We start from the raw sequence: 27,142 nt of genomic DNA on the forward strand, positions 1-27,142 counted from the left end.
AGGATTCAAGGAAGCTGTATAAAGGGATGCAAAAGCCTTCAGGTCTCTCCTTTTCAGTTGTGGTCCTGAGAGCAAACATGCCTGTATATTATGAGAGCAAAACTAAAACCTAGTGCTGCAATTCAAGATCAATCTGTCCATGGCTCACATGATCTCTTTCACCCATTTAGCTGGGTTTGTTGTGGAGGAACAGCTCCAAAAGTAACTTGATAAAACCTTTGGTCTGATTAGGGAGTTCAGTATATAAACTTAATTGAATTTGCTATAGTGGAATTTCAAATGAAAACGCTCACATAAAACGTGTTAATCAAATTAATAACAGAGCGTCTCAGAAAATTTCTATCATCTGGGGAATTCCATTAAAGCCACCCCGAGAGGAAAACAAACAGGAAACATAATTGAGTCAAAACCAACAGCTAACAACACCCCAGAAGATTTTCAGTGTTTTCCCTAGTTTTGTTGCATCTATTGTTAACTACACCATAAAATGACAATACAGGCTTTCTGTTCCATTCTTTGTCTTGTTCTTTCTGCTTGTCCCATTAGGGGTCAGCCTTTTCCATCAGTAGTTGTAGAAGAAAACATTATGTTGGAATGACTAAACTGACATAATGGGATCTAATAGCCATAGCCTCAGACATGTGCCACTCGTTTTATGTTTAGTATGGGAGACTTACTGCAGTTTTCTTCATCACTCCCATCAGGGCAGTCACTAAAACCATTACACTGGAAACGTCCAATGATGCAGTGGACCCCATTGGCACAGGCAAAGAATGTAGGTGCACACTTTGACTTGACTTTAGCTGAGAGTGGGAGGAAACAAAGTAAAATCACATATTAGTCTTTGACCAGAGGAAACAAACAAACAAACAAAAACAAACAAACAAACAAACAAACAAAAACAAAATTCCATCGACTCATGCACAACCTGGGTGGAAATTAAAAATCCACATGACATATTCACACCTTTGTTTGGGACAAAACAAACCATGACTGTTTGAAGGATATTTTTTAACGAGTTTTTAATCAGTGCAGAAATTAACCATGATGGTTATACCTAATGTGCCAAAGTGACAATGGTTCAGTACAATAAAAAGGAATCAATCTGAAAATTGACCAAACAACTCATCGCTAGAATTGTTTGTTAAAACTCCTTGAATATATTTTCAGCACACAACAATGTTGTGTCTCTTTGAAGTAGCACAAATATGTATGGCAAAGTAGGAGGAATAGGCACAACAACAGCACGGGGAACAGCCATGTCCAAGATGAAATGTAATTTGCAAAACAGGAGAGGGAGCTGGGCTTGAGTCCAATCTGTCTTTATGTACTATGTGAAGCCTTTGTTTACCTGGACAGCACACCCATAACCACCCAAAGCTCATTAGGCATGCCCGTTGGAGTCCTGGGAGGAAAGAGACAGGGCTCTCTGCTACAGTACATGGAAATTTATGGATGAACACATAATTTAGCTGTATACAAAGTTTTACATGGTTTTCTAATTGTACTATTCTATTTTCCTGCTGACTTTTCCCCAAAAGACATTATGTTGTTTTCACAAAATGCATGGCTCCTTAGTAAACACCCTTGTGACTTCTATGAGATACCTCATTCACTTCCTGTCTCATCTGCATCCTCATTACCACTTGTGCTGCTGGCAAGATTTATCTGACCCGATGTTTGTGTTCCCAATTAACAGAAAAGTCGCATGAAGGGCAAACTCATGAAGGGAAAATCGTGGGTGGAAGAGACAGCAACGAGATGGCGCTTAAGCGCGTACATGCATTTGAGAATGCATACTGTGAGCTAAGGATAGGACTAATATTGTTACAAGCAATAAGCAGTTTCAGTTGAAGACATGGGAAAAACACAATTTTACCATTCATTTGTTAACCGCGAAGGTGTCACTCTTTTGGCAATCTGTAAAATGCTTACAGAGCCTGCCAGCAATTTTATATCATCTTCTCTTCTACCGTCTCTCATCATTTGAACCTATAAAGCTCTGTGCCAAATGTTCTTCTTACTTGCTCTAAAGAAGCTGTTTGCTGTGAGAGAGCAAGGTGTGTTGGCAAATTTCCCAACTTAGAGTGTTGTTTGGTGCAGCACAAATGAACGTGAAAGAAGCCGAAGTGAAGCTGATTCCTGAGGTGAAACTATCACAAGCACAGTATGTGACAGGATTACAGTGGAACGCGCAGCTGGAGGAGACAGTTTCATAGTGGAGCTTGCACACACACCTTTATCCATGTTACCAATTTCTATGGAGTCTCTCAGAGTAAATTTTGATTTTGAGATTTGGATTTAGACCCTGTGAAGATCACCAATCAATTACAGAGTTGACACATCGAGAGAATCATCAGGGCGTGCATTTATTCAACAAAAGTTTTGATAGGTATCAATTCATTGGGTGCAATAGGATTCAAGAATGAATGGATTTTAAAGTGTAATGATTTGATTTGGTGGGTTATTTGATTCAGTTCAGTATGCTACCACTCAGTTTGAGAGGGTACGATGCAAAGAGTTTCTTGACATTTTACAGACAAATGAATGAATAATTTTGATATAATTCAAAGAGGAATGGTTCAATTCTGTTCTCTCATCTTTCAAAACCGATGTTGTAATTAAGCAACATTGTGCCTAGCTAGTTCCAATTACATAGATTATTCTATGTTATGAAAATCAAAAGAACCAAGAATTAAACATTTTTAGAGATGTTTTACATGGTGTTTCTTTTCACAGTTACCAATAAATGATTAAAATCTAGGCCAAGTAGGGGAGCCACTCAAGCTGACATAATGTAGAACAGTATTTTTTGTCTGCTCTGCTGTGCATGCATGTACTTCAGAATTCATGTCAGGTGGACTGAAATAGCGTACTTGCGTACTTTGTGTTTTGCCCTTCCCCAATATGCACCTCCATGCCCTTCTTTTCTTTCTTGCATCACCTCCTCTGAGAGAACAATGCCTTGTTTGGCGCATGTAGGCTTGCTTGGTTGTGGTGGGGATGCATGATTGATAGCGGGGGGAGAGGCATGCTGTAGAAGGACTGAAGAGACTAACACAAAGGAAAGGAGCACAGTGTTTGAGCAAAACAGGATTTTAAAGATCCCTCTGACTTTGCTCAACACTGGTAAAGGTGGAAAATCAATCAATAAAGTATCTGACTCACTGTATTAGCAAGAAGGTCAGGGTTATTTTCAGACTCGAGGTTTAAAAAACTGTAAACATATCACTGTCTTGAAATTTTTTTAAATGCATCCATGTGTCATACATACACTGTCAGCCTCCATTTTATTTAGATTCAAAAATTCAAGTACGATGCTTCTAAATTTGTTGCAGCACACAAGTAAATCAAGCTTACTCGCTGCAAAGTGTGACATGTCCTACTATGTCGTCCTTTGATTCGTTCTTGGGCATTGATCAATCGGAAGACGGTCCCTCCCACTTATGATGAAGGCCGGACGTGGCATACACAAACACAACGGCGCACAAAATGACAAAGAAAGGAACGGACAGTACTTCAGCTGCTCTCTGGTAAAGCCATGACATGGGTGAAAGATGTGTTGATTAGCAAAAGTGGTGTCATTAAACAAAATTGTTACCGCAACTATTTTTTTATGTCAGTCTCAACCAATGACCTTTGCGTCTCCTTTTGATACACTCTCTTTACATTTTGACTCATGCCGTTTGACGCTGGTTGCCTATGCTTCTCATTTCTCCTTTCTTGCCAGTTTATGCCCTACCCAGACAACGGCAAAGAGGGTACGTAATCCTGGCTCGGGGCTCGGTAGGCTCAGTCAGCTTTACTTCTTACTCGTCTGTCAGAATCTATTTTCTCGATCCCTGTTATTTAGACACTTTGTGGATTTTTTTTTTTAATCTTTGTTAAAAAAGTCTGTTAATTAGACATATTAACATGTCTTAAAATGTTATGGAATTCATATGGATGATCCAATTTTCTTTGATTTACATGGCCAAAATGTTTAGAAGCGATGCAGCAGAAAAATATTTGATCTATATCGATCCTGTATTTATTTTTAAAGCTGCATACACACATTTAGCTATAAAACTAAATTGACAAACATCTATCCATGGATTTAAATTCGACAAATGAGAAGATGTTTGTGTGTCATTGTATCTGCTGGTATAAATATAAAAAAAAAAGTACACATTGGTTTGGTGTTGTGAAACCTTACGGCTGGAGACACACTAGACTTTTGTGTACACTGTTGAATTATTACTATTGATGTGGTTCTTTTATAGATTTATTAATGGATTGAAGGGGTAATCAATAGAACAATCTATTTGAAAAATGGTAGATAGTGACAAGCCTCATCCAACCTGAGTAGTGAGTGTAATGTAATGATGCCTCGTCTATATTTTCTGTTTCTGAGATTTCATGTTTCACACTCATTTCTTCTGAACCGCATCCTGTGTAATATCTAACAAGTTTTTTTTTGTAATTTAATTTCAATTTATCCTAATTAAATGAGCTGTGCAAAACAAATCTCGAGGGGACTTTCTCATTGAAAACATACACCACAGTATACTAGAAGCTAAAACTATGACGTCAGTTGATAAATTCAATTAAAATTAACAACTTTGTGAAGCAGAACAATATATCGTATAAATTCCATTTTTTCAGGCTAGTAAGCCTGATCACAAGTTACTCTTCATCATCGATGGAGTGGGCTTTAGGAGGCTATAGTCGGTGGGAGCATGTGGTGGGATCCATACACAATACCGCCAGCACGTGCAGGGTTGGAGGGATCCGGAGCCTATCCGGGAGATTTTAGTCAAGAGATGAGCTACGTCCAGGGCAGATTACCAGGATGTGACACACAGGAAATGCTCACTCATATTCAGCCGTATTCCCATCTATTGTTACTAATTCACCACTCTGTGGTCTAAATTTGGTATATTAAAAAATGTCAGCAAGAATTCCTTTCTTGAGGGCCAGGATTGACAAGACCATGATCAATCAAACAAAGTGGTCTTACGGCAGCCTCTCTCGTCACTCCTGTCGAAGCAATCGGGCAATCCATCACATTGCCACCCTCCTGGGACACACTTCCCATCTCCACACATGAAATTTCCAGGGATGTTGCACTCTGTGGTGAAGTTATTCCCTGGAAGCAGCTGGCTCTCTGAAAACAAAAGAGCAGACACAAGAAAATTGAATCTGACAACCCTTCTAGAAAGAAAATTACCTGCAAGGTGGATTTAATTAGTATTTATGTCATATTCAACCCCATAGTCAAGGCTAAATGCTGTTATTAATATCTATTATGTGAAAAAGTGTGATTTTCGCAAACAAGGCACATATTTATACGCTGGGGCATTGTCTGGAACATTTTACTGTGCTTAATAGGCATAAATGTGAAACATGGCCTTTTAGCTGAGGTCTGACACCACGGTGCAAGTAATAATGAGTGTCACACTGACCAGGGGATAGTATTATGCTGCTCTGCTGAAAATGGGTGTAGGGCTGGCCAGCTTCAATGCACTTAAATGACTCAGGAGCTCTGCCCGCTGCCAAGAGATTTGGGTTTTGACGCCATTAGTGACCTATTGGCATAACTAACTCTAATTGCAAAAATGTGCAAGAGTAAGCCTTTTCTTACATCAAGATGACCAGAAAATAAACCATAAACAAGTGGGTGAGCCTTGACCTGGACACTTCACAAGAGCCAAGTTTACATAAAGCCTTGTAGTCCGATTTGAATGAATCCAAATGACAAAACTACAGGGTTCAATTCCATCTCCGGCCTTCCTGTGATTTTGCATGTTCTCCCAGTGCCTATGTGGATTTCCGCTGGGTACCCTAACCCTAACCCACATTCCAAAAACATGCACGATAGGCTGATTGACGACTCCTATTTGTCCCTAGGTGTGATTGTCAGTGTGAATGATTGTTTGTCTATGAGTGCCCTGGGATTGACTGGTGATCGGTTCTAGGTATAACCAGCCTACCGCCTAAAGGCTGCAAGGGATAGGCTCCAGCACAACTGTGACCCTCGTCAGGATAAGCGGTTCATTCGGATGAGGACCAAATGACAAAACAGAATGAAATTACAGCATAATAATGGCTCAATGGAAATGAAAAAAGCAGAATCCAAGTGAAATGTAATTTGGAATCACAGGGGCGGTATAATCCTTTTGCCAATTTGAACAAACTGTATGTGAAACGTTTAATCAGAATACTTTGGGATGTGTCCGATCAGCGCATTCGCTGTCTTGACGTAAATGTGGAGTGATGTCGCCATTCATGTACTTGAAAATGGCAGCAGCCTACCAGGGCTCGTCTGAGATGTAATTGGTGACTGGTTTTAAGCGATTTGTAAGTTGTCTTTATCAAACTGTTGCCTTAATGAAACTGTTAAACCAATCACAACTACTGTGCTAAATAGACAAATGAACTCAAACTAGACAAATCATGTTCATATGATGTTTACATTAATCTCTGTGTGTCACGGAGCTATGAAACTTCTGATTAATGTATTGGCGCATGTCTTGAAAAAATGAGTATTGATCATGTTAACAGAGAGAGAAAGTTTTTCAGTCACAATTATTTCAATTGAAATGAGAAGTCTATGTCAACCTGACTACTATGAATCAAAAGCTCATTATGTAGATAATGCCATGATGCCATCACACTGAGTGACACAGAACTATACTAAGATACAGTAATACAAAAAACAGTAAAGTAAAACAAAAACAGATTGTATTGCTATTTAAAGTTTTTTTTTAACAGTTTTTGAACAGAACATTCAATTTGTTACATGGGGGGGAAATATCTAGTCAACAGTTGAGTTTTGAATAATATAAAAAAACATTCTGATCATAGAGGGATTGAGCATCTTTGAAAATATCAAAATCATAGCACAAATCGTTTGGATTTCATGGACATTAGAAAGTCTTCATCTCCAGTGGCGTTCACTACAGCCTAATGTCACTTAATGAGGAAGACGCTTGTCCATAAACTCCTAAATATTGATCGTTTTCATATTTTTGGGGATTTATGAGGGCATTAAAACAGAGATGTGCGTGTGAATTTTGGTGAGGATTGTTAATCTGACAGTTCCGTTCTTAACTCCTTGTTCAGGAGCGCAAGCCAGCATTCTTAAATTGTCTTTCTCTTTCTAAATGTCATTGTCTGCCTTGGCGTGCTTTGCGCAAAGCCAGTGTTTATACTTTGCCATGTGTAGCTTAATACAACCAGGGGGAAAATCAGGGGCAAACTGAACTCCGCTGCCAAACTTTGTGGACATATTTGCGCTGGTATATCATTAGTGCAATATCCCTTGCGAATAGGATATTAAGATAGAGCAAACAGCGGGTGCAAATGAAGTGCAATGGGAGGTGCTATCAGCGGCCTCAAATCACTCTTTGTGAATTCAGCACCCAGAAAATCAAACACATCTAAATAAAAAAATCATGATACAAATGGAGGACATACTGTTTGACTTCAGTCCTGTCTGTGGAAGGAAGGTATGTTAAAAAAAACTATTTCGTCTGTTACTCTTTTTCACTGCCTGGATCTGGAATATAAATTTAATGAGTTGGGAATGTACTGTACTATCTCTCAACCCGGTTTGATGGACTTTTCACATATTTGGGAGGAAAAAGAAACTTGGTAAATAAAGTTAGTGAAAAAATTTCGGTATTGTCACGTCTCGATCCATGACAAGTATAATTACTTGTTATAGTTTGAGAGCAAAGGAAAAAGACAGGATGTTTGCTTCCAAGCGCTGGATAACAATAACAAGCCTTAACGAGATACAGAATACACTGTCTCACTGAGTGTGTGTGTGTGTGTGTGTGTGCGCGTGTGTGTGTGCGCGTGTGTGTGTGTGTGCATGAGCATTTGTGCGTGCATGAATGAATGAAGTTTCTCCATTTGATTCCTTAAGCTCTCTGATGCCTGCAGTAAAGTAAGCACGAAGGTAACGTTCACCTTCACCAATTAGACACCCACAGAGACACATAGACAAAAAAAAATTCACAAAGCAAAAGATAAAATCTGGCCTTAATGAGGAACAGTTTTAGAATAAGGAAGCCGTGTATGCAAGTAGACAGTAAAGGTTATCTTCTTTCCCTCCAATTACACCACCTCAAACAGACACAGGGTTCTCCATTCCCATGTTTAGCTTTTTCTATAGCTTTTTTGTTGTTGCCCAATGCCCAAAAACCCAAAAAGAGTTCATTTGGCAGTTTTTGGGTTGAGCAAAAAAGGTGCAGCAATAGACGAATGGAAAGAATCTTACGTTTATAAAAACTAATTATTGATAATTTTAGGATTTATGAACTTGAATGTTGGTAAAATGAAGGGGGAACTGCGCGATAATGATTTAAATACTCAGGCAATGAAATAACTGGGTTGACATTGTAATTCGTGAGCCCAAATTTACATTTGGAGGCTCATATACACACAATGAAAAGCAAACTTATGAGTGAACACAACGTGATTACACCACGACCAAAACAAGACATAAAGTCAAAGGTGGAAGTGAAGCTATTCGGTTAACTGTGCGGGAAAAGTGTGGGAGGATTTCAGATTAAAAACAAGATGAGTATTGTGGCGTTTAATTATTGTAACATGGGCCTTACTCTCCACCAAAGACACCCAGTGTGTCACGGAGTTCCCCAAACAAGGTAAAATTAACGTTCCGCAAATCAGTGTGATTCATTAATAGTTAATGTACCTTACAAACATAACATTGGCCCTGCGGAGAGCAAGGGCTCTGTTAATTATGACTACTGGCAAATTTGCGGCTTGTTTATTACCAAGGCGACAAGAACATTATACGCCCATGATCATGACTATATCAGGGTGGGGTTTTGCATGTTCAGTGGAGTACTCCAAGCGGTGATATTTTTTTGGGTTTAAGTGAAGTAAAAAAAAAAAAAATAAATAAAAATTGATAATAACTTTGCCAATGTCGACCACTACAATGTGCAGTTACCTAGCAAGCAATGTCTACAATCCAAAAACATGCATCTTCCCTGAAATATTATGATTTCTCAGTTATTTGCTACAATCTCACTGACACAGGACAGCGGCAACAGAAAATAGTATAATCATGAGGTCAATAACAAAGATAAATAAATCACCAGCCCGGTTCAAAGCAATAACAATGTGAATCAGTCTCACCCATTGTGCTAATGACACGGGCAAGGGATGGAAAGAAAAGGCAATTTGAAAAACATCCCCTTTTAGACTTTATAAATGGTTTTGCAATTGGTGGGGGCACACATATTCCCTCTGTCCTTTCTGGCTGATTCCTTGGATATTGCACACACTACATCTCTACTTCTCATCCGAGTGGTGAAGCTCTTACTAATTGGAACAACCATATGCTCTGTGGCTATGAAGGTTTATCTCTCTCTAGACAGATGAGAGCAGTTTCCAAACGAACATATGGAAAATGAGAGAATCTAGAGTGCTGTTAAGAATGTTTTTTTCACTGCAACATGCTACGTGAGCTATTTTGCAGTAGGTCTGATGGTTACATGAGGGCCAAACTTCCAATTGCTAGCCAGAACTACTGTATATCAACTGCTATTAGGATCCTCAGACCCAGTGGGTGAATCCAAAGCGACTTCCCCCCCGACCCATTAGCACCCCTGCGCAGGGAAGCGGCATCTACATATTAAACAACAGGTATTTTCTGAAGAATCATATGAACGGACATTTTTAGAACTCATTCATCACAAATCAATTGCAACAGATCTGCGGGTGCAGTAAGTTGGTTCTGGTTCAAAACAATGCCTCATGTGACAAGTGTGTGTCAACATCTCCTGGATAATGAAGGCTTTTGATGAAACTGGAATCTAATATAGCACCTCTGGGATAACTTCCATCATTGTACCCACTGCCACCATGTTGCACCACAGACAGTCCAGGAGCTGACAATCCCTTGATCTTGTCTCAGGAGACCATCTGTCATGCCAAAGCGATGCAGGCAGTGCATGGAAGAACATGGAGGCCTTACACACGACTGAGCTTCATATACATTAGATCAGCAAGTCATTGATGGTGTACCAGTACACTCACCTGACTTGTGTGAGTTCAGTCACCGCTCGGTGATTGTAAATTGTTGTTTGTGTCTATATGTGTCCTGTGTCTGACTGGCAACAAGTTCAGGGAGTAGCCCAACTTTCACCCGAAGACAGATGGAATAGACTCCGGGGTCCTGCGACAGGATAAGTAAGCACTGTTGAAAATGAATAAAGGCTAGATCACCCTGTTAAATCACACAGCGATCTATTTATTCCCCTTTGATTATGAATCCATTCCTTACTGGGTAAAAAATGTAATCATTCATTCTTATCATTACATTATTTTGTCCTCATCCAACTATGCTACATAATCAGAAATCTGCTATAATATTTAACTTATTGAGATGTGAAACTATTTGAACTGAATTTTGAGCATTTTAAATCCAGAATGAATGATAAGATGAATATTTGTTAAAAGGGAAAAAGGGGAATAGTCTTTGGCACAAAAAGCGATGCATTAAAGAAGACGAAATAGGCCGCCTTTGTCTGTCTTCTGGGCTACAAACTAGCAATTAATTGACTCCCAATTGTATAGCCAGGCCACAGACTCACTACAGATGTTTGAAATCTCAAGACATTAACTACATCTACTAAGCAAGCAAGCAATGGTGAAAGAAGAATCAACTAAGAGAGAGAAGCATTCGGCAAAAAAAGGATTTGACCACAGTTTTTATTTTATTTATAATTCAGTCAGGCATTCAATTGTCGGTACTAAAGTAACTAAATGAAGAGCCTGGTTTAAAAGATAGCTACCACTAGACAGCTTTTAAACAGAGTTCTCTGAGTGATGATGTAACTAAAGGTCATTGCCCAAAGATTAAAATCCACTTGCCGTCTGTAAAAGGCCATCTCAGACACAGAACCGACGTGACAAGCAAAGACATTAATAGGCTGAGAAATGTCATGAGAGTCATAGGTGGTAAATTTGTTCTTTTGGTAATGACAGTTAGAGCTATGGGGTCACAGAAAATTCTATTTCTACCTGAATCCTATGAGAGTCTCTGGCTGTGACGCGAGGTTAAAGTTAATTTGTCTTTGCAAAATGAAAACTGTTGACAGTGTTTTTCTTGGCACGTAATTCTTTGTTTGAAAACAAAGTCCAAAGAGCAGGTAAACAGAAAAACTTGATTCCTGTTTATGTGTCTATTGACGTCATGTAGCATGTCTTCCAGGGGTGGTTCCCTCGTTATGTTTAAGTGTTTTGAGGTTCAAATCTTAACCCTTATTTCAATATTTTTGTTCAGCACCGCGCCAGAAAACCTGACCATGCATGCTGATTAGTCGTCTAGAGCAACTCATATCCTGCAGTTTTATATGAAGTAAAGACTGGCAATGAGTCTGGTTGTAAATAAATTTGTCGGCAACAAGAAGTGCCGAGCAAAACCGGTTTTCTTTTTAAATATAATTTTAAAAGAATATTTCACGCCTACCGTGCAAAGTCTACTATGATAGGCTCCAGCATAAACCTTGATAATGAACTGTTCTGATGATGAATAAATGAATGAATTTAACAAAAATATTTTAAAATAATAACAAGCAGGTATGGATGTGTTTACGTGTCTTTACTTTCAAAAATGTTGTACCTAACAGAAGCACTACTTTGATAATATTGGTGTTGCTACTGCAATTCAATTATATACGTATATTCAATTATATACTTGTGTATAAGTCAAAAGAAAAAAATACTTATTAGGATACGATATATTGTAGTGTTATTTTATGTTTTTGGAAAACGCTTTGTTACGACAAAGGCCTTTGCAAAAGCACATTATAAATAATGTAATGGTTGAACAAACCTGCCATTTTTGGCGTTTCCTGAAATCTGATGACTTTGGAGATACATACAAGGATTCTGCTGGATGCCAGCGATATGTGACCATTTTGTTTGAAGTCTTGAGCGCAACTATTTTTAAAAAATACAAGAAATTTGAGAGGTAATGACACTGCATTGTTGCGCAATGCACCGTGTATTTTCATATGCACAGGCAAAGCATACCATCTCCGTTTGACCCTGTGTGAAGGTAGATTCCAAACTCAAGTTTTAAATATGCATAATTATGAAAACTGTTCTACTTGCGCATGTCTAGTATTTCCCATTTTAATACATCAATGTTTGAGTGTGTGCAGGCGCAGTGAAGAATATCTGACTGGCTGCAGAGGTCAGTCAAGGAAGAATCTATCATAAGCCGTCGTAATCAGTTGCTATGCTGTTCCTTCCGGGCAGATGAGCTCCTGACCCAGAGCCGACACGGTACGGATGAGAACCCCATGATGGTGAAATATGATGTGTAATTGCTTGACTGATTTTGACCCAATCACAGGTTCTGCAGATAACATGCTGATTGCAAATTTACAAATGTATGGAAACTGTAGATATTTACTGAAAGGTAGACTACGAGTGCATTTAAATATCAAAATATGTTTAGCAACCAATTTGTCACCAATACTAAATACAGCCCACCAAGACAATATCATTGTGCATTATGATTAAGCAGAGTTAGAATAACAATGAAATGTGTTATTATGACAATACATTAGACAGTGTTTTGTGTGGTTTTTTTTCTCGAATAAAGTCCTGGTTATATATTTAGGTATGTCAAGCTACTACAGTGCTCTAAGCTGAAGTTAAAAAAAACTCATTGTGTTTATTTGGGGAAATCTTTGCACGTTTTTTTTCTCCTGTCCATTTAAATCAATAATATGGACAAACAAGTTTCAGCTGTCTCTAAGGTGAATTTTATTTTAGAGAAATAATTTAAGGTGATTGATACTTTATTGATCTTCAGGGGAAATTGAGTATTCCAAGATAATTTGTTCATAGATTGTGTGACGCCGAAAGCATTAAGTCATACTAAATTAAGCGACACTTCAGTGAAGCAGATACATTGTATTAGAGAGCAGCTGTTAAAAAGCTACTTCTGCATTCGTAAGCAATCAGGAATTCGAAGCTGCTGCTGTCTGCACTCCAAAGAATCTGCCAATGGACGATCCCCAAAAGGCTTGCAGTGACACATAAGATGTAATTTGGTCCCCTTTTAACCAATCTTATAATGTGAAATGTTTGCAGTGGGCTCAGAAAAACATGACAGTGAATGTTCAAATATGTTTTTTGTTTGTTTGTTTTTTTATAGACATGTCATGCTACTAGGAATGGTCTCGATGGAATGCATTCTAAATGGTTGGTAGATGGCCACCATGTCCCAACAAAGCTATGACATCAGAAACTAACAATGAAGCTGTAGCTGTCATGCGTATAAAGGCAGGAAAACTTATGGTGAGGTCACCATTATCCCTGGACTTCATTTTATACATCACTAGTGTTACAAGGTATACCGGTACCAGTATAGTACCGTGATATTTCGGCATCAAAACCGGCTTGATACCATCTATTTTTTTGAAACTGTATTTAAAAAGAAAAAGACAGCTTGCTAATTCTGTCTTAAAAGCAAGTATACATATGCACAAAGCGGCCTGTCTACTGACATGTGGGAAACGCCTTTAAGTTCCTGGCACGCTTCTTACTGGGAAGGAAGATGCCTTCAATCAGAGAAGCGCTCGCTGTCGCCCATCTGCTCCTTGTTGAAAAGCGTGACGAGCAAAATGTCATACGCAACTCTTTTGCCAAGACCCATGACAGAGCGACCTACATGGCAAACCTGTCTGTAAGGCTTGCTGGAAAACTACCGTGGCTTGAGTTGGGAACACCTCCAATCGGGCCAAGCACCTTGCTGACCGAAGTGAATTCTTAACATCCAACTGGGCAAATGATGTGTCCAAAACAGCATAGAGGTTATAAAGGCTTTGTCGAGGTACCGTTTCAAGATCAAGGTGACTTTGTGTGGGTATATAGTATCAAAGTAAAATTTGTTGTATCATAACATGTTCGAAATGATTCATACAACAAGGGTTTGCTGGAATTCCGGTTCACCTATTGCAGCCTCACTGTTTTGCAGATTTTTTGTGAGGGTCAGTATGTCAGTCTTTTATTTATTTTACAGCGTAGGAATGCTACACAGGAAATGGAGTGGACTTTCTATACTTTACTGCTTTTATCAACATTGGTGTTCCTCCTTATATTCCCCCATTCATACATCCAGAAAAGTTGATGACCAAACCTGCACACAAGGTTTGTGTTTTCTAGATGAAATGTTCATGTTGGAACAATACCCTACTGAGGCCAACTATAGTCCCTCCATCATTTCCCTACATCATTGGCAAATCTCACTTACATCCTATTTGCAGCTATATTCTTGTCCACTTTAATAATTACAAACATTTTATCTGGACGTTAAACTGAAGTGTAGACATATCTACTATGAAGCCACAAAAGCCACAAAAACTCACGATAAGCAAGAAGATGGATGCATGCTTTGAGCAGTTAAAAACAGAAGCAAATATGGAAAGATAAAACAGAAAAGATAAAATAGACTTTTGTTTGTTTGATAAATCGCGTCTAACGGATAACCTATTTTTACTTAAAAAATATGGTTCTGCTAAGATACATACAGACATGATACAGTACCTCTGCAAATGCACCAACTCCTAAGGCAAGCAGCTCATGCTCATTTTCAGTGCATTAGCACAAAAAAGCCAAACTAAACCATCTTTTTAACTTTGTAAAGACTAGTAGAGTCTAGAAAAATGCGGTGACATTGGTGTTAATGAGGTGGAGCTGCTTTTATTCTTACTACAGCACATTAGCTCCAGTTTGCTCAGCTTAAATGCTTTGGTTTCTGCCCTTTATCTTCATTAAACATGCACTCAAAGAGAGAAGAAGGACACTGTATTTGTCCCCTCCCGGTGTTGTTTTTGCTGCCCAGGCAGAGTGACAGCTGGACAGCCTGCTGTCCCTATCAGCAGCAGTCATTTGCTATTTTGTTGCTGTATCACGGATGCCATGGAAGGCACTTAAGCTGCAGACAGTTTATTTTAGACTGATATTGGGGCGATGCATCCACTGTCAGACACTCAAACCGTACGTGAAAGAAGAGTTTACCAAATTCAATAAATATGGAATGGCGGGCTGAGAGACGTACTAGTAGACAACAAAAAAATACAGTCAACGCCCAAGTTAATACACATACACACACAAATCATGACCAATCGTGATCATTAACGAAGCATCAGGAATGAAGGATCTGGTGAAGTCCTCCGTCTTACACCGTATGGAGGTCCAATCTTTTGCTCATCTCAGTCCCATGCAAAGGGTGTCTGATATTAAAGAGAATTGAGTGATTGTGTGTGTCGGGGGTGGGGGGTCTCACAATGGCTCGCAAACTGTCTTGAAGGAAATATCAAGTTAGTGAAGAGAATACAAGTCCTTTGTGCCCAGACCCTAATTTGTATCTTTCAGATAATAAATCAAGAAACCACAAACCAAATTGGTATTTTGTCAGACAATTCAGCTTGTCTCATCTGATCTCCTTCAAAAGTGAGCAAAACAGCAGAACAGGCCTAGTATATTTTCAAATAAAAGTAGTTTCACTGCAGATATTTACAATAGCACGAGGAAGCAAGGTGAGTGGTACATCACAGTAATTGTTAAGAATTGAATGTACTATGTAAAATATGTTTACAATGATTAAACAGAAATACACTGATTTCATGGCTGTTTGGAGCTGTGCAACTCTCAAGTTAGGTCTGCGAAACTACTTTCATCAGACTCGTAGAAGATTTGCATACAATATAAAGTAATTTAAGCTGACAGCACGCCAAAAAATTCAGGGAACCGTCAACTCAATACAACTTTACTTACCTGTGTTTTCATAACAATATTAATAATAATTAGTAATTATTATAAGTAGGTGGGGTTCAGATCAAGGTTTTATGCTGCCGATTCTAATACATGATTCTGATACAAATTCATTCTATGTCGAGCTTGAAGGATTTGTCTGCCTTGCCGAGTTGGATGTGCAACTTCGGTAAAAAAGGAGAATCAAATTCACACTTGGAGGTACAAATTCTGACATTCTTGTGTAACTTCATTGCATCATTAGCCGTAGCACAACATGTGCATTGAAGGCTCTATGCCTGCCCCAACCTACTCTAAATCAGTTCACTTTTACTGGAGATTTTAGCCACTTTACGTGGCGAAAGTTTAGTGACAAATCAAAGTCATATACGTACCAGTATATAGAACCACATATGGCCAAATAGTAGAGTACACAACATTGTAAAAAAAAACATCTGCTGGATATTTAAAAAGCTAAGCATCAAGCCATAGACCGTATTATACATATTGTATATGTTAGATTAGAGGTTGATCAATCATTAAATCAGAAAACTAATTGCTGACAGGGGCAAATGGAGTAATGGGAAGTTTACCCTCATTTAAAGCAATGGGAGGGAGCATCAACACAGGCCACTTACACAGTATGTAACATTTATCATTTTCAATTATTTATTTCCTACTGTTTATTTCCATATTGACAGCCTCGTAATTTCCCCAGCCAAAGCAATATTAAAACAGGGTGTTTTTGGGTGAGGGCCACGATGAGCTAAGCTGTGACAGCCCTGCCAGAACCGGCACTGGCCCTGATTTAAAATAATAATAAATTAAATTCATAATTATATTTACATGGTTATTAGTGGGACGAAATTATGAAACATACAGACTCAGTGGCCAAAACTGTTCAGAGTACACACTGTGCCAGTGAATGAGGACGATCTAACGTGCACAGCAAGTAGATGAAATCTCAAAATTTGACAAGTAAAAATGCTAGACCGTGCTGACTTATTACATTTATTAATGACATTTGTACCGGTGGCTTGGTTGAGCCAGCATCAGTGAATGTCGGACTGTGTAAAAGACAATAGTAATATTTATAGCACGAAGGGGATGTCGTCACTATGGTTGGATTTACGCTGCATGGCTCAAATGACACAATTCCAATGTTTTGCTCTCTAGAGGCACAATCTGAATATGCATCATGGCCAGCATAAAGGGAAAAATAGTGCCATTGGATATTCTCAGATTGGATTCTGGACTCTTACAAATGTGGATAAAAATCGAACAGATATCAAATGTCATCTGCCAAAACAAATGACAGATTGGATATATAGCAATGCAAACCCAATTCACTAGAAGACTGCAGCCAATGTAGTGTAGCTATTGAATACATTTTCTTCCTTCTTAGTAAGCACTTTTGTTGCACCAAGTACCTAAAATACTTCAGCAAATATATATATTTATGTACAAAAACAGTTCAATTGGTCCTCCGTTTACCCTTGACTCTGTTCTGCAACATAGGGACAACTTTTGCCATTGGAGGAAGTGCCCAAATACAGTCGAGCGCCAATGGTCCCGTTATGAATTGTGGTGAAGCTTCCTACATGAGCTGTGCAAAAGGCTGCAAGGGGCCCGGCTGCCATGGCCCGCCCGGGGAACAGTTTGTTATTGGCTTCGCCGCTTAGCGAGCTGCCCTCGTAGGATTAAATGAAATTGCACAAAAGGATGGAAAGCGTGGAGTGTGGCTTTGGCAACACGCTTGTCACTCGTCACGCATACTGACAAATTTATATTCAACAATTCACTAACGCGCATTCTGATTCTCGATGGGAATAAAAAAGTTCTGCAGCTTGTGGCTGGAGAGATACTACACCACCACGTCGCTCCCTCCTCTCCCCCCCCCCCCCCCCCTTACCCTTCCCCACGCATCTCACACTATTTGTTTACGTTTTAGATGTCAAAAACTTACCAACTGTTCTCGAGCCGAGCAGAATGTACCAGATCCACATCATACGCGTGCTCCTTTCCCCTCAGAGCTGATCTTTTTGAACAAAAACCGGGGTGGAAAAACTTCGCCGGCGACGCTCACTCCTGCCTGTCAGACTTTAGAAGTGGAACTACTTCACCGCTGTCCGAGTTAAAGAGAACATTTTGGGCATTTCGTGGACATGTTCGCGTTGACTTGAAGTAATGGCGTTCGGTCGGGGGCGAGGTGGGGGCAGGCTGAACGTGGACGGGGGTTCGGGGTAGAGGCTGGCAGGCTGAGGTCGCTTCTGTGTTGTTGTTGAGAGGCGGAGACAGCAAGCCGGCTGCAGGGGTCGGCCTTCTGGGATGGTGGTGCCAAAACTGCGGTTCCCCCAGCCGCCCCAAAATTTCATTTCACAAATATGTTTTTCCCCAAAAGTAAAGCTTTACATTCTGTGGCAAGAACATATTGTTCCCTTGAGTATGATAAAACATGCCATTAAACGTATAAGAATTATGTCTAATCTTAATGAGATTGAGTAACAGGCTTGAGTAACCCTAACCCTAACCCTCGCTACTTCGCGTTTCGTTTATCGCGGCTTCACTACATCGCGATTTTTTTTCCAAATTAAAAAAAAACATTTAAATATCAAAATAAAATTTCTCAATTGAGGAAACATGTGTCTAACCTTTAGGATAATGTAGTATTGCTCAAAATGTTCGTTTACATTTCCTTAGAAATCCGTTCAATACATAAACTATAAAGGAACTTTAAGGGACTCGAATATGGAACTAAAAAAAAGCATGCGGAACATTTGGAAAACAATGTATGAAACCAACACGTTATGTTTAGCGAAGGTAACAAAAACTCTGTAACTAGGTAGCCACTTAATCCAATCTGGTGAAAGGCAGCCCGGTCAGCACTACACTGTCTTTATCATTCATTTTTAGTTTTTATTTAAAAAAAAAAAATAGGAGGGAGTAATGGATCTAATTAGATGTCATAGTTGATGGGGTGGGTGTTGAGTGCCCTTTTGCCAGCTGAAGTTGGGACGGCCAATGTACGTAATGGAAACACAAGAGACCTCACCTTTTATCACTGAACCACAGCTGCGTGCAGCCAGGCAGCCTGGGTACAAACACAGCTCCATTTGATAGCGTGCTCACCTCGAGGCATGGACCCAATATCAGACTTCGCCAGCTCATTTTATTCCTTTAATGCTGCTCTATCAAGCCAAACTCAAGCAGTCCCAAACTCCCTAGGATGGCCATGTCATTGCACCCCCCACCCCCGCACCTAAAAAAAAAAAACCTTCATGCTTGATTCTGCAGGTTAACCTGCGAGGCAGATAGACTCTGGGGGACAGTTACAGCAGGTGAGGTTATCTGCAGGTTGGTTATCTGCAGGAGTATGTTGTCCAAAGGGCCTCATGTATTTCAGTACATTTTGACGGGTGTTAATAGTGAGTTCTGTAATTGGACTTAAAAACTCTGTGGTTGGCAGACATGAATATTTCGACTATTGCCAGAGCAGATGACGGGAGAGGCAAGTCTGCTCAGCACAAATTGCAAATAAAATCAGCTGTTGACAAAAAGGTCTTCGATAAAAGAGAATGAGAAACTTCTTGAAGAACAAGGGGTCACTAATACAGTGAAACTTCCCAAATCAAAATTCCCCATATGTTATGTGAGACTTGCAGCGGCCCTGAAGAGCAAAACACAACAACAAATAACTGAACACAACAGTAAATTAAAAAACCAAAAAACAGAACTAAAAACTGCACACAAACGTGACATACATACAAATCCATCCATCCGACCGTCCATCCATTGTTAAATCGTTTCGCAGCCTACATATCGAAAACTGCATCAAATCATCTTTTGTGGAGATATGATCGTTAGCCAATAAAATCACAGTCATTTATCTTCAGACATATGCAACTATATGCATACCCATTGGTTATTGGTTCACGCAACTGACTTTTGTATACTTCATGTAGAATGATTCACATTTAATACGCTGTTTAAAAACACTTCATAAGTGATTAGTCGAGGTAGTGATTAGTCCAGGGTATAATCTGTCTTTAACCCAATAGGATAGGTTCCAACTCCACAATACAATAGGTAGAATAAGTGGGTGAATGGATCACGTTTTTGAGCTTTTGGATCCACTAGAATGTGTCACTAATATTTTTAAGGACCCTGTACAACCAAGCTGTAGACTAAAAGCACAAAGTGACAAGGCTTCATTTGCATAGAACGGTGTTAATTGATGCCCATCGATTAGGGTAGGGTTTTATCTCAACAGTAAAGTCCTAACAAGATGCGTGCCAACAAATTGACTCATTAGAGGAACATTAAACACTAATATGAAATCAAATTAGAGACCACATTTCAAAAACTCGCAACATGCAACAAATAAGCATGACTTGACCCCTTGGTGCGAGCTGGCATTGAGAAGGAGCTTGAAATTGAGCCTGAGATGATGTGAGAAGTATAAGGCTGTACTGTTTGTCTCAGAGGTTGCAAAGAGAACTTGTGCGGGTGGGTGTGGCGAAAACAACACGCAAAGCAGTTAGGAAGGAGAATTGTATGAGAAAGCCAGAGGCCAAGAAGGTGGATGCAGAGAAAGATAATAAAGAAGCAGATAAGATGCCCAAAAAAATACAACACAAAATAATGGGCAACACAGATAAGAAAAAAAATAATAATTCTGAGTACTGCACAAAAATGAGGCGAGGCTTTTTGAAAAGATGATGACATGTTATTATTGCCCGTAATGAATACAACACCTACAGCTGTAACAATGAAGTGGCAACATGACTTGAACTTCTACTAACATTATTAACTTCTACACGATTGAACTTTTACTATCATGACAAATGTCCACTTTATGCTCCTTCGTGTTTCAAGTGGGTTTAAATGAAAGTAATATATAAAAGTCAAAGCAAATATGCAGATTCACGATCAATCAAACAGCCAATCTCCCTCCCAAGCCCTCCTCACCCGCCTGCTCGGAGCACATGATGACATTGAAGGTCGAATATTTGCAACCTGGCCGTTCAGTCGGCAGTTTCATTGTAAAAAATCCGATACGTATCCGATCCAGGACCATGTAGGAAAGCGACCCAGATGGTTGCAATCGAATCAGTTACAAATCGGGCAAAAGAATCAGATCGAGGAGTGAACTTATCTTATGTTAAAGTAAATGCAAAATTGACATGTGTTAAACTTTCTAGAGGGGTAGTCGGCTGGTGTGATATTTTTCTTTTTCGTCTTCATTGTTAAAATGACAGAGGTTTTTTTTTTGTTTTCCTCAATTGCAATTAAAGTTCTTTGCTTTATGTAATGAGAGGATAAAATGAGACAGGGGTGGCAGTAATGCAAGTCATGAGAGATTCAAGGTGTCACGTCCTTGTCACGTCAGACTGTACTGCATGGGCTAACTGTGAAATGCCAAGGACGCAAGAGGCCTGGAAATGGAAGTTTCACTCCCTGGAGCGAGACTCTTTACATTCATGACACAGGAAGGAGACAGTGCAGTCTTACTTCCCATCCATCAAATACTGACATTTGGTCAGAGGTTCTCCATACCTCAAATTACATTTGAGGTCACAATTGAAAGGACTCTGGTTGAACATTTGTTTAGTGAAACCTGCGTAGTTAACACCCTACCATTGAGCTAACAATCATATTTGACAAATGAGTCATGGGAAATATGGCAAAATGCAAAAGTTTGTCTCAGCCCATCTAATAAAATGTTGACTTTAGCTAGAAATATGCTGAGCTGAGCACACAAAAGAAATGCTTTCCACTTAGAATGCAAATACACACGTAACCCCAGATTAGCAATCAACATCTACAGTCGCTGTCAAAGCTGATGAAAGCAGAAAGACATCACCAATTGAATTAGAGGGACGGGAAAACTGTGCATTGTGTGTGGGTTTGCCCGTGTGTCACACAAGTAAAGAACTGATATTGATTTGGGATTTCAGCAGCTCGGGCCAAAAACAATTTGAGTGAGAGATGCTTGAATCATCAACAATTACTATCTTAATGCATCAGGACAAAAATGCACAGATTGGAAGAGGTTAGATTATATAAATGCTCTCAATTCTGTCACAAAGCGTTTGAGAAAAGAAGACTAGAACAGACACGCGATGAGATTAATTGAAAAGACAAGTAAAAGTGCACGAGTAAAACAGAATGACGCTATAAAAAATTGAATGCATCAAATACATATTTCATGAACATCAAAGTTACATCACCCACTCAGAGAACGTACTGACACGTTGAGTTGGTTGGTTCCTGGATCACCCAGGCTAACAATTCCAAACTTCCTACTGATTAGTCCTGTATTAGCCATACATAGTCCTGTGGATCGCTTTTGGTAATAATATTCAAGTTCACTATCCCCCTGGAAAAGTAGTAGACCCAAGGTGATTTGGTTGAATCAAGTGAACTGAATCATTTCAGTGAGTGCCTCAGCTTGAGTTTGCCACCACTAATTATACAATAAGAATTGCAGAGGTGAGGATCGTTCGCCCGTTCCTGACGCACGAGACCCAAGTCTGTCTGTCTTTGATGAGGGTCAATCGGCATTGAGAATATAATTTCCAGGTCACATCAGTGAGGCTGAAATTCTGATGGAAACTCAGGGACAAAAGATGATGCCCACATCTGAAGAAATTTTATTGCGCGAGAGAACAGAGTTCTCAGCAGTTCTCAATGGTAACCAAGAAATTACCACAGTCATTTAAAATCGTTCAATCGTGCAAATGATCGGACACAGGCGACCAAGTGCAATAAGCATCTCTAAAAATTAATAGGAGGAAAAATCACATCGAAATAGGTTGTGTGGATGGCTGGTGGGGGTGTGGGGTCAAGAAATGCCAACAGCCAGGTTGATTCATTTTATGACATCCTTTGCGGCTTGGCTTGCTGCTAACACCTGGAGGCTGACTTGTTTAGTGCATCACCATCTAGAAGAAGCAGGTGTCTTTTATGGGCCAATCGTTCGCTGCCCGCCTGCCTGCTTGCCATTAGCCTGGCTTGGTTGTGCATTTTTCATTCAACTGCTCAGTGCTCCAGGCTGTGATAAATAAATGATAAAAAGACCCACAAGGGTGCCACTCTAACATTGGGCGTAACCTTGAAAGTACAAAAGTGTGTCTCTGAGATGATAGTACAAGGCAATGAGATTGCGTATACAGGTTGAGAAAGTGATTGACAGTTTTAAATCAAGTGAGAGTTGTTACAGAAGAACCAATGGAAAACACTTGAGAAAATTGACTTCAAATAGAAAAATAACGATCTCCAAATCAAAACGCAGCGCTCATGTGCATTGGCCGTGTTTGTCTGTGTGTGTGAAGGTAGTGCAAGGAATGCAAACTTTATGGAATCGGGAGTTTCGTCAAGGGCACGGGAAACCGGATTATGGCGGGGTTAGAAAAAGTTTTAGAAACAGAAGCACAGACCAGAATAGTATGAGGAGAAAGAGACTACTTGGAGATGGCGACTGACTTTGGCAAGAGGAGGTTGTACTCAGAAGGTTTAAGAGTCCGCACAGTGAGGTGTTAGACAGCTTTGTCAGAACCAGTAAGATCTGAAAGGTTCTGGGATAGTAAACAGTAAGTAGCACCACATGGTTATAACTCTCGCTCTGCTGCTTTGAGCTGTAACTGGTATGAGTCAAACCAAGTGAGCGCCAGAGAGCAGAACCTTTGATCGTCATGACTAACCAGCTCAGTCCCCACTGCTTCTGGGCCCACAGCCAGAAAAATGCCACGAGGTTGATGTTCACTTATTAAGCCCTTTCTTACAACACGATTTGTCAACAGCAAATGTTTTGGTGTTTTGTTTTTACTCAGCTTTATTTTCAGACAAGAGCGAGGTCCAGACACAGACAACATCAACAATATACAACCAGGTAAAAATTTAGGGACACAACAAGAAAGTCATTAATTGAATACATAAAAACATCACAAAATTACATCAGTCAAGCCTTGAAGCCCTCATTTGACCAACAATAATTAGAGCTCACCCGCAACACTAATGAGGACAAGTGATTTAGAAAACACGGGAAAAAGGCACCCTTGGTTCTTTTCGTCGTTGCTTGGTACATTTGTGAGAATCACTGTCTACTTGCAGCATATCTATTATATCTAATTTTGTATTTTCATATCCAACTGATTTCCCTGGGAACCTTTTGGCCCAATATTGAAGATATGTCAGTGTGGATATTTACTGATCCATGCAAATGTGCAATGTGTGATTTTCTGCTTTGGCCCGAACCCGAGAACAGAGCGAGAATTAAATCTGAACACACCTACAGGCAATATGACACTCACATTTTGGACCCAGAATGTGCTGCCAAAGTAATGTGGGACATCTTTGAATGTACTAAGGCTCTGGTCTAGACCTGTCACAAAACAATTTAAATTGTGATACGGTATTCCAACTACGGTATGAGTCTACAATTCAGCTAGAAAATGAGCCCTTTGGATACAGGCAACAGAGTAGGGAAATGAAATGGCAGGTTTCAGCAGAGTATTCCTGCCATCCCTCCCTCCGGTGTGTTTGGGCCGATGGGGGTTTCCAGCCTGCAGTCGAGAGCAAGGAAATGTGAGCATGGAATGAGCATGGCTTTGTGGTTTCTAATCCTCAAAGGAGGGGAGGTGGTTCTCTGCACACTGCCAGGGTCAGAGCCAGCATTCCGGCAAATGTACGAGCATAATACAGAGTTCCTCTGTGCTGATTCTTTTGTATTTACGGGCTCAAAGTGTTTACGAAAACGTCTGAAATCAGCCCAGTCATATGATCAACCGCTTTTCACTGCTGTGATGCATTCAGGAAACACACCCAGCATCATCTTTAATGTCAGACAGAAGTGAAAGGAACTGGCCACGTCTTCGCTTTCCTGTGGCTAACGTAATTGAGAAAATCTCATTAAATAGCATTGCTGGAGGCAATAGAGTCCAAGCACATGCTGAGCATGACCTTTCATTCTAGGGACAATCAACAGTCGTGAATGTGCCTTTATTAAGAGCGATTTTAATGTTGTGATCATGATAAAAAAGAAATTTCCCCTCGCATTACTGTTTATACAGAACCTTGAGCGGCACAGAAATGAGCAAATTCATTTCAAGATGTACTTTATATATCACATTATTGGAATTAGCAACAAATTTGATATTGCTGTCTAACCTGTATAAAATGGTGACCTAACTGAAGTCTTTTGCACAAATGGGTTGCTTTTGAAATGGATGACCCTCCCCCGACAAATCATTGCTAAAACAACAATTGATAATTTATACAGGCATGCCCTCTATTAGATGTATTGTAGGTTGTTTTTACCCCCACAAAAATATTAGAATTTAAATAAAGCATTCAGCAATTTTCTATTCCATTCAGTGTAATGAGCGAGCTTGGAGCTACTTTATAACTATGCAATGAAATTAGCTTAGCCGGGGGGGAAATAATTGAAGTTCATTTGTTTCTCACAATCACAAATTGTCTCAAATATTTCTGCTTTAAATACTCAAGATGTGCCGCCATTTAAAAAAAAAATATATATATATATTTTACTCAGCTAACTGACAAAATTAAAAACAACACATTGAAAATAATCTAATTCAAGTAGCACGAAGGAAATAAGTCCTTGCTTGCCTGTAATAATATTCACTTACACTATCCATACACAGAACACACCCACACTACATGAGATCAGGATGATCATGTGAGTATAGACCTGCCAATGACTGAACACTAAAGTCATGCTTTCGGGTGGTTCTTGGACTGAAACATAGATGCAATGTGAGAATAAATAAACACAATTCCAAACTACTGCGACTGCGTCAGGACATCTTATGAAAGTACCAAAAAGTGGGCATGTCCAAGAGTAGGAAAAAATCAGTTAGCTTCTTGCGTTTACAGAAAAATTTAATGATTGCATTGATACTGAGGTCGTTATGCATCCAGACTCTGTAGCATTTAGGTTCATCTTGAGCATAATCAGAAAAGCCATGAGCATAAGTTGTGCAGCCGCTCATTATTCCTCTCACTGCTAGAAAAGCTTTCATGAAGAAAATACTCTTTGTAGCTCGGCCGTGAGATGCGGAATATCTGAATAAAGAGATGCTCAATCATAGAAAGAAGCGGCTCATTTCTTATGAATGTACCCACGCACACCCATTTATCTGCCGTGCATGACCATGGTAATGGAGATAGAAAAGCCACCTTTGAGATGATTACATCGATTTTAAAAGTCTGACCTTTGAGGCTGTAGAGAAGAATCATAGTGGATGGAAAGACCTGTCTTTTACAACTGCTTGGAATTACCGTATTTTCCGGACTATAAGTCGCAGTTTTGTTTCATAGTTTGGCCGGGGGTGCAACTTATAATCAGGAGGGACTTGTATGTGAAATTCTTAACACATTATTACTTGATCATTAACACAATACTTACTTACTATAGTATAGTTGATCACTTCACATGTTATTTTCGCTTTAAACCGCATGAGGGCGCACTAGGTCTGTGGAATAATTGGAGCCGCCACTGACAATGAGTCTGACCTCAGCGCCACATGTACTTCCAGAGTCAGCAGCAGCGAAGGACGAAGATTTCGATGGATTTAATGATTTGGAGTGACACGGATGGTTTGATAAACATGTTATTGATGTTATAGTTATTTGAATAACTGTTAATATGTTATGTCAGGCATGTTCTCAGTTCCTCGTTTGTTTATGTAACGTTAGCATACCGTATCGTTTAGCCTGTTGTTGCCTATTCATGTCTGTTTTTGGTGTTGGATTTTGTCAAATAAAGTCCCCCCAAAAATGCGACTTGTACTCCGGTGCGACTTACATGTGTTTTTTTTCTTCTTTATTATGCATTTTATGGCTGGTGTGACTTGTACTCCGAAGCGACTTATAGTCCAGAAAATACGGACTATAAATGCCCTGCTTTCACGGGGCATTTGATATTCCGCCCACAGGTAAACGTTTCAAGGCCACTCCAACATTCTTAACTACCTTGGGACGCCTCTCACTTCACTCACCTTCGGTACACTGAGAGACCCTGCAGGGCACTCAAGCGGCTGGCCAAAATTGGAACATATTCATCTCAATCCACTGGTTGCCAACGCGAACGGATGTTCCGCTGTTGGGAAAGACACTCAAATCTAAGATATCGCAAGCTCTTAGGGCACAGGTTGACATGAGCTACAAATATAAACACATTTAATCCATAAATGTGACAGTTTGTCCATTACAGATAGTTTGTCATGTCTGGTCTGGCAATTCATAACCTTTAGCCACAGTATGTCATCTACAAATGGCATCATCTGGGGGTTTAAATGCTTCCAGATTTAAACTTTTATCTGCGTTA

General features: G+C 39.7%; 1 protein-coding gene across 5 annotated transcripts in view; it reads right to left on the minus strand.

Annotated features, from left to right (window-relative positions):
- Positions 1 to 18,091, minus strand: part of ldlrad3 (low density lipoprotein receptor class A domain containing 3) — a 43,681-nt gene extending 25,590 nt beyond the window's left edge. The window contains exons 1-4 of one of the 5 annotated variants that reach the window (XM_088379396.1): positions 10,057 to 10,200; positions 9,846 to 9,942; positions 5,000 to 5,146; positions 678 to 803 (exon numbers count right to left, since the gene is read on the minus strand). In XM_088379396.1, coding sequence (XP_088235522.1) covers positions 678 to 803; positions 5,000 to 5,087 — 214 coding nt within the window. In that variant the 5' untranslated portion in view covers positions 5,088 to 5,146; positions 9,846 to 9,942; positions 10,057 to 10,200. Of the gene's footprint in view, positions 1 to 677; positions 804 to 4,999; positions 5,147 to 9,845; positions 9,943 to 10,056; positions 10,203 to 14,583; positions 14,743 to 17,758 lie in introns of those variants that run through there. The other 4 variants (XM_088379392.1, XM_088379393.1, XM_088379394.1 and 1 more) reach the window with 4 other exon arrangements.
- Positions 18,092 to 27,142: the final 9,051 nt, after the last annotated feature.

The sequence above is a fragment of the Syngnathus floridae genome, chromosome 6, assembly GCF_059516105.1.
Source record: "Syngnathus floridae isolate MCC-2025c chromosome 6, RoL_Sflo_1.0, whole genome shotgun sequence".
NCBI classification, from domain to species: domain Eukaryota; kingdom Metazoa; phylum Chordata; class Actinopteri; order Syngnathiformes; family Syngnathidae; genus Syngnathus; species Syngnathus floridae.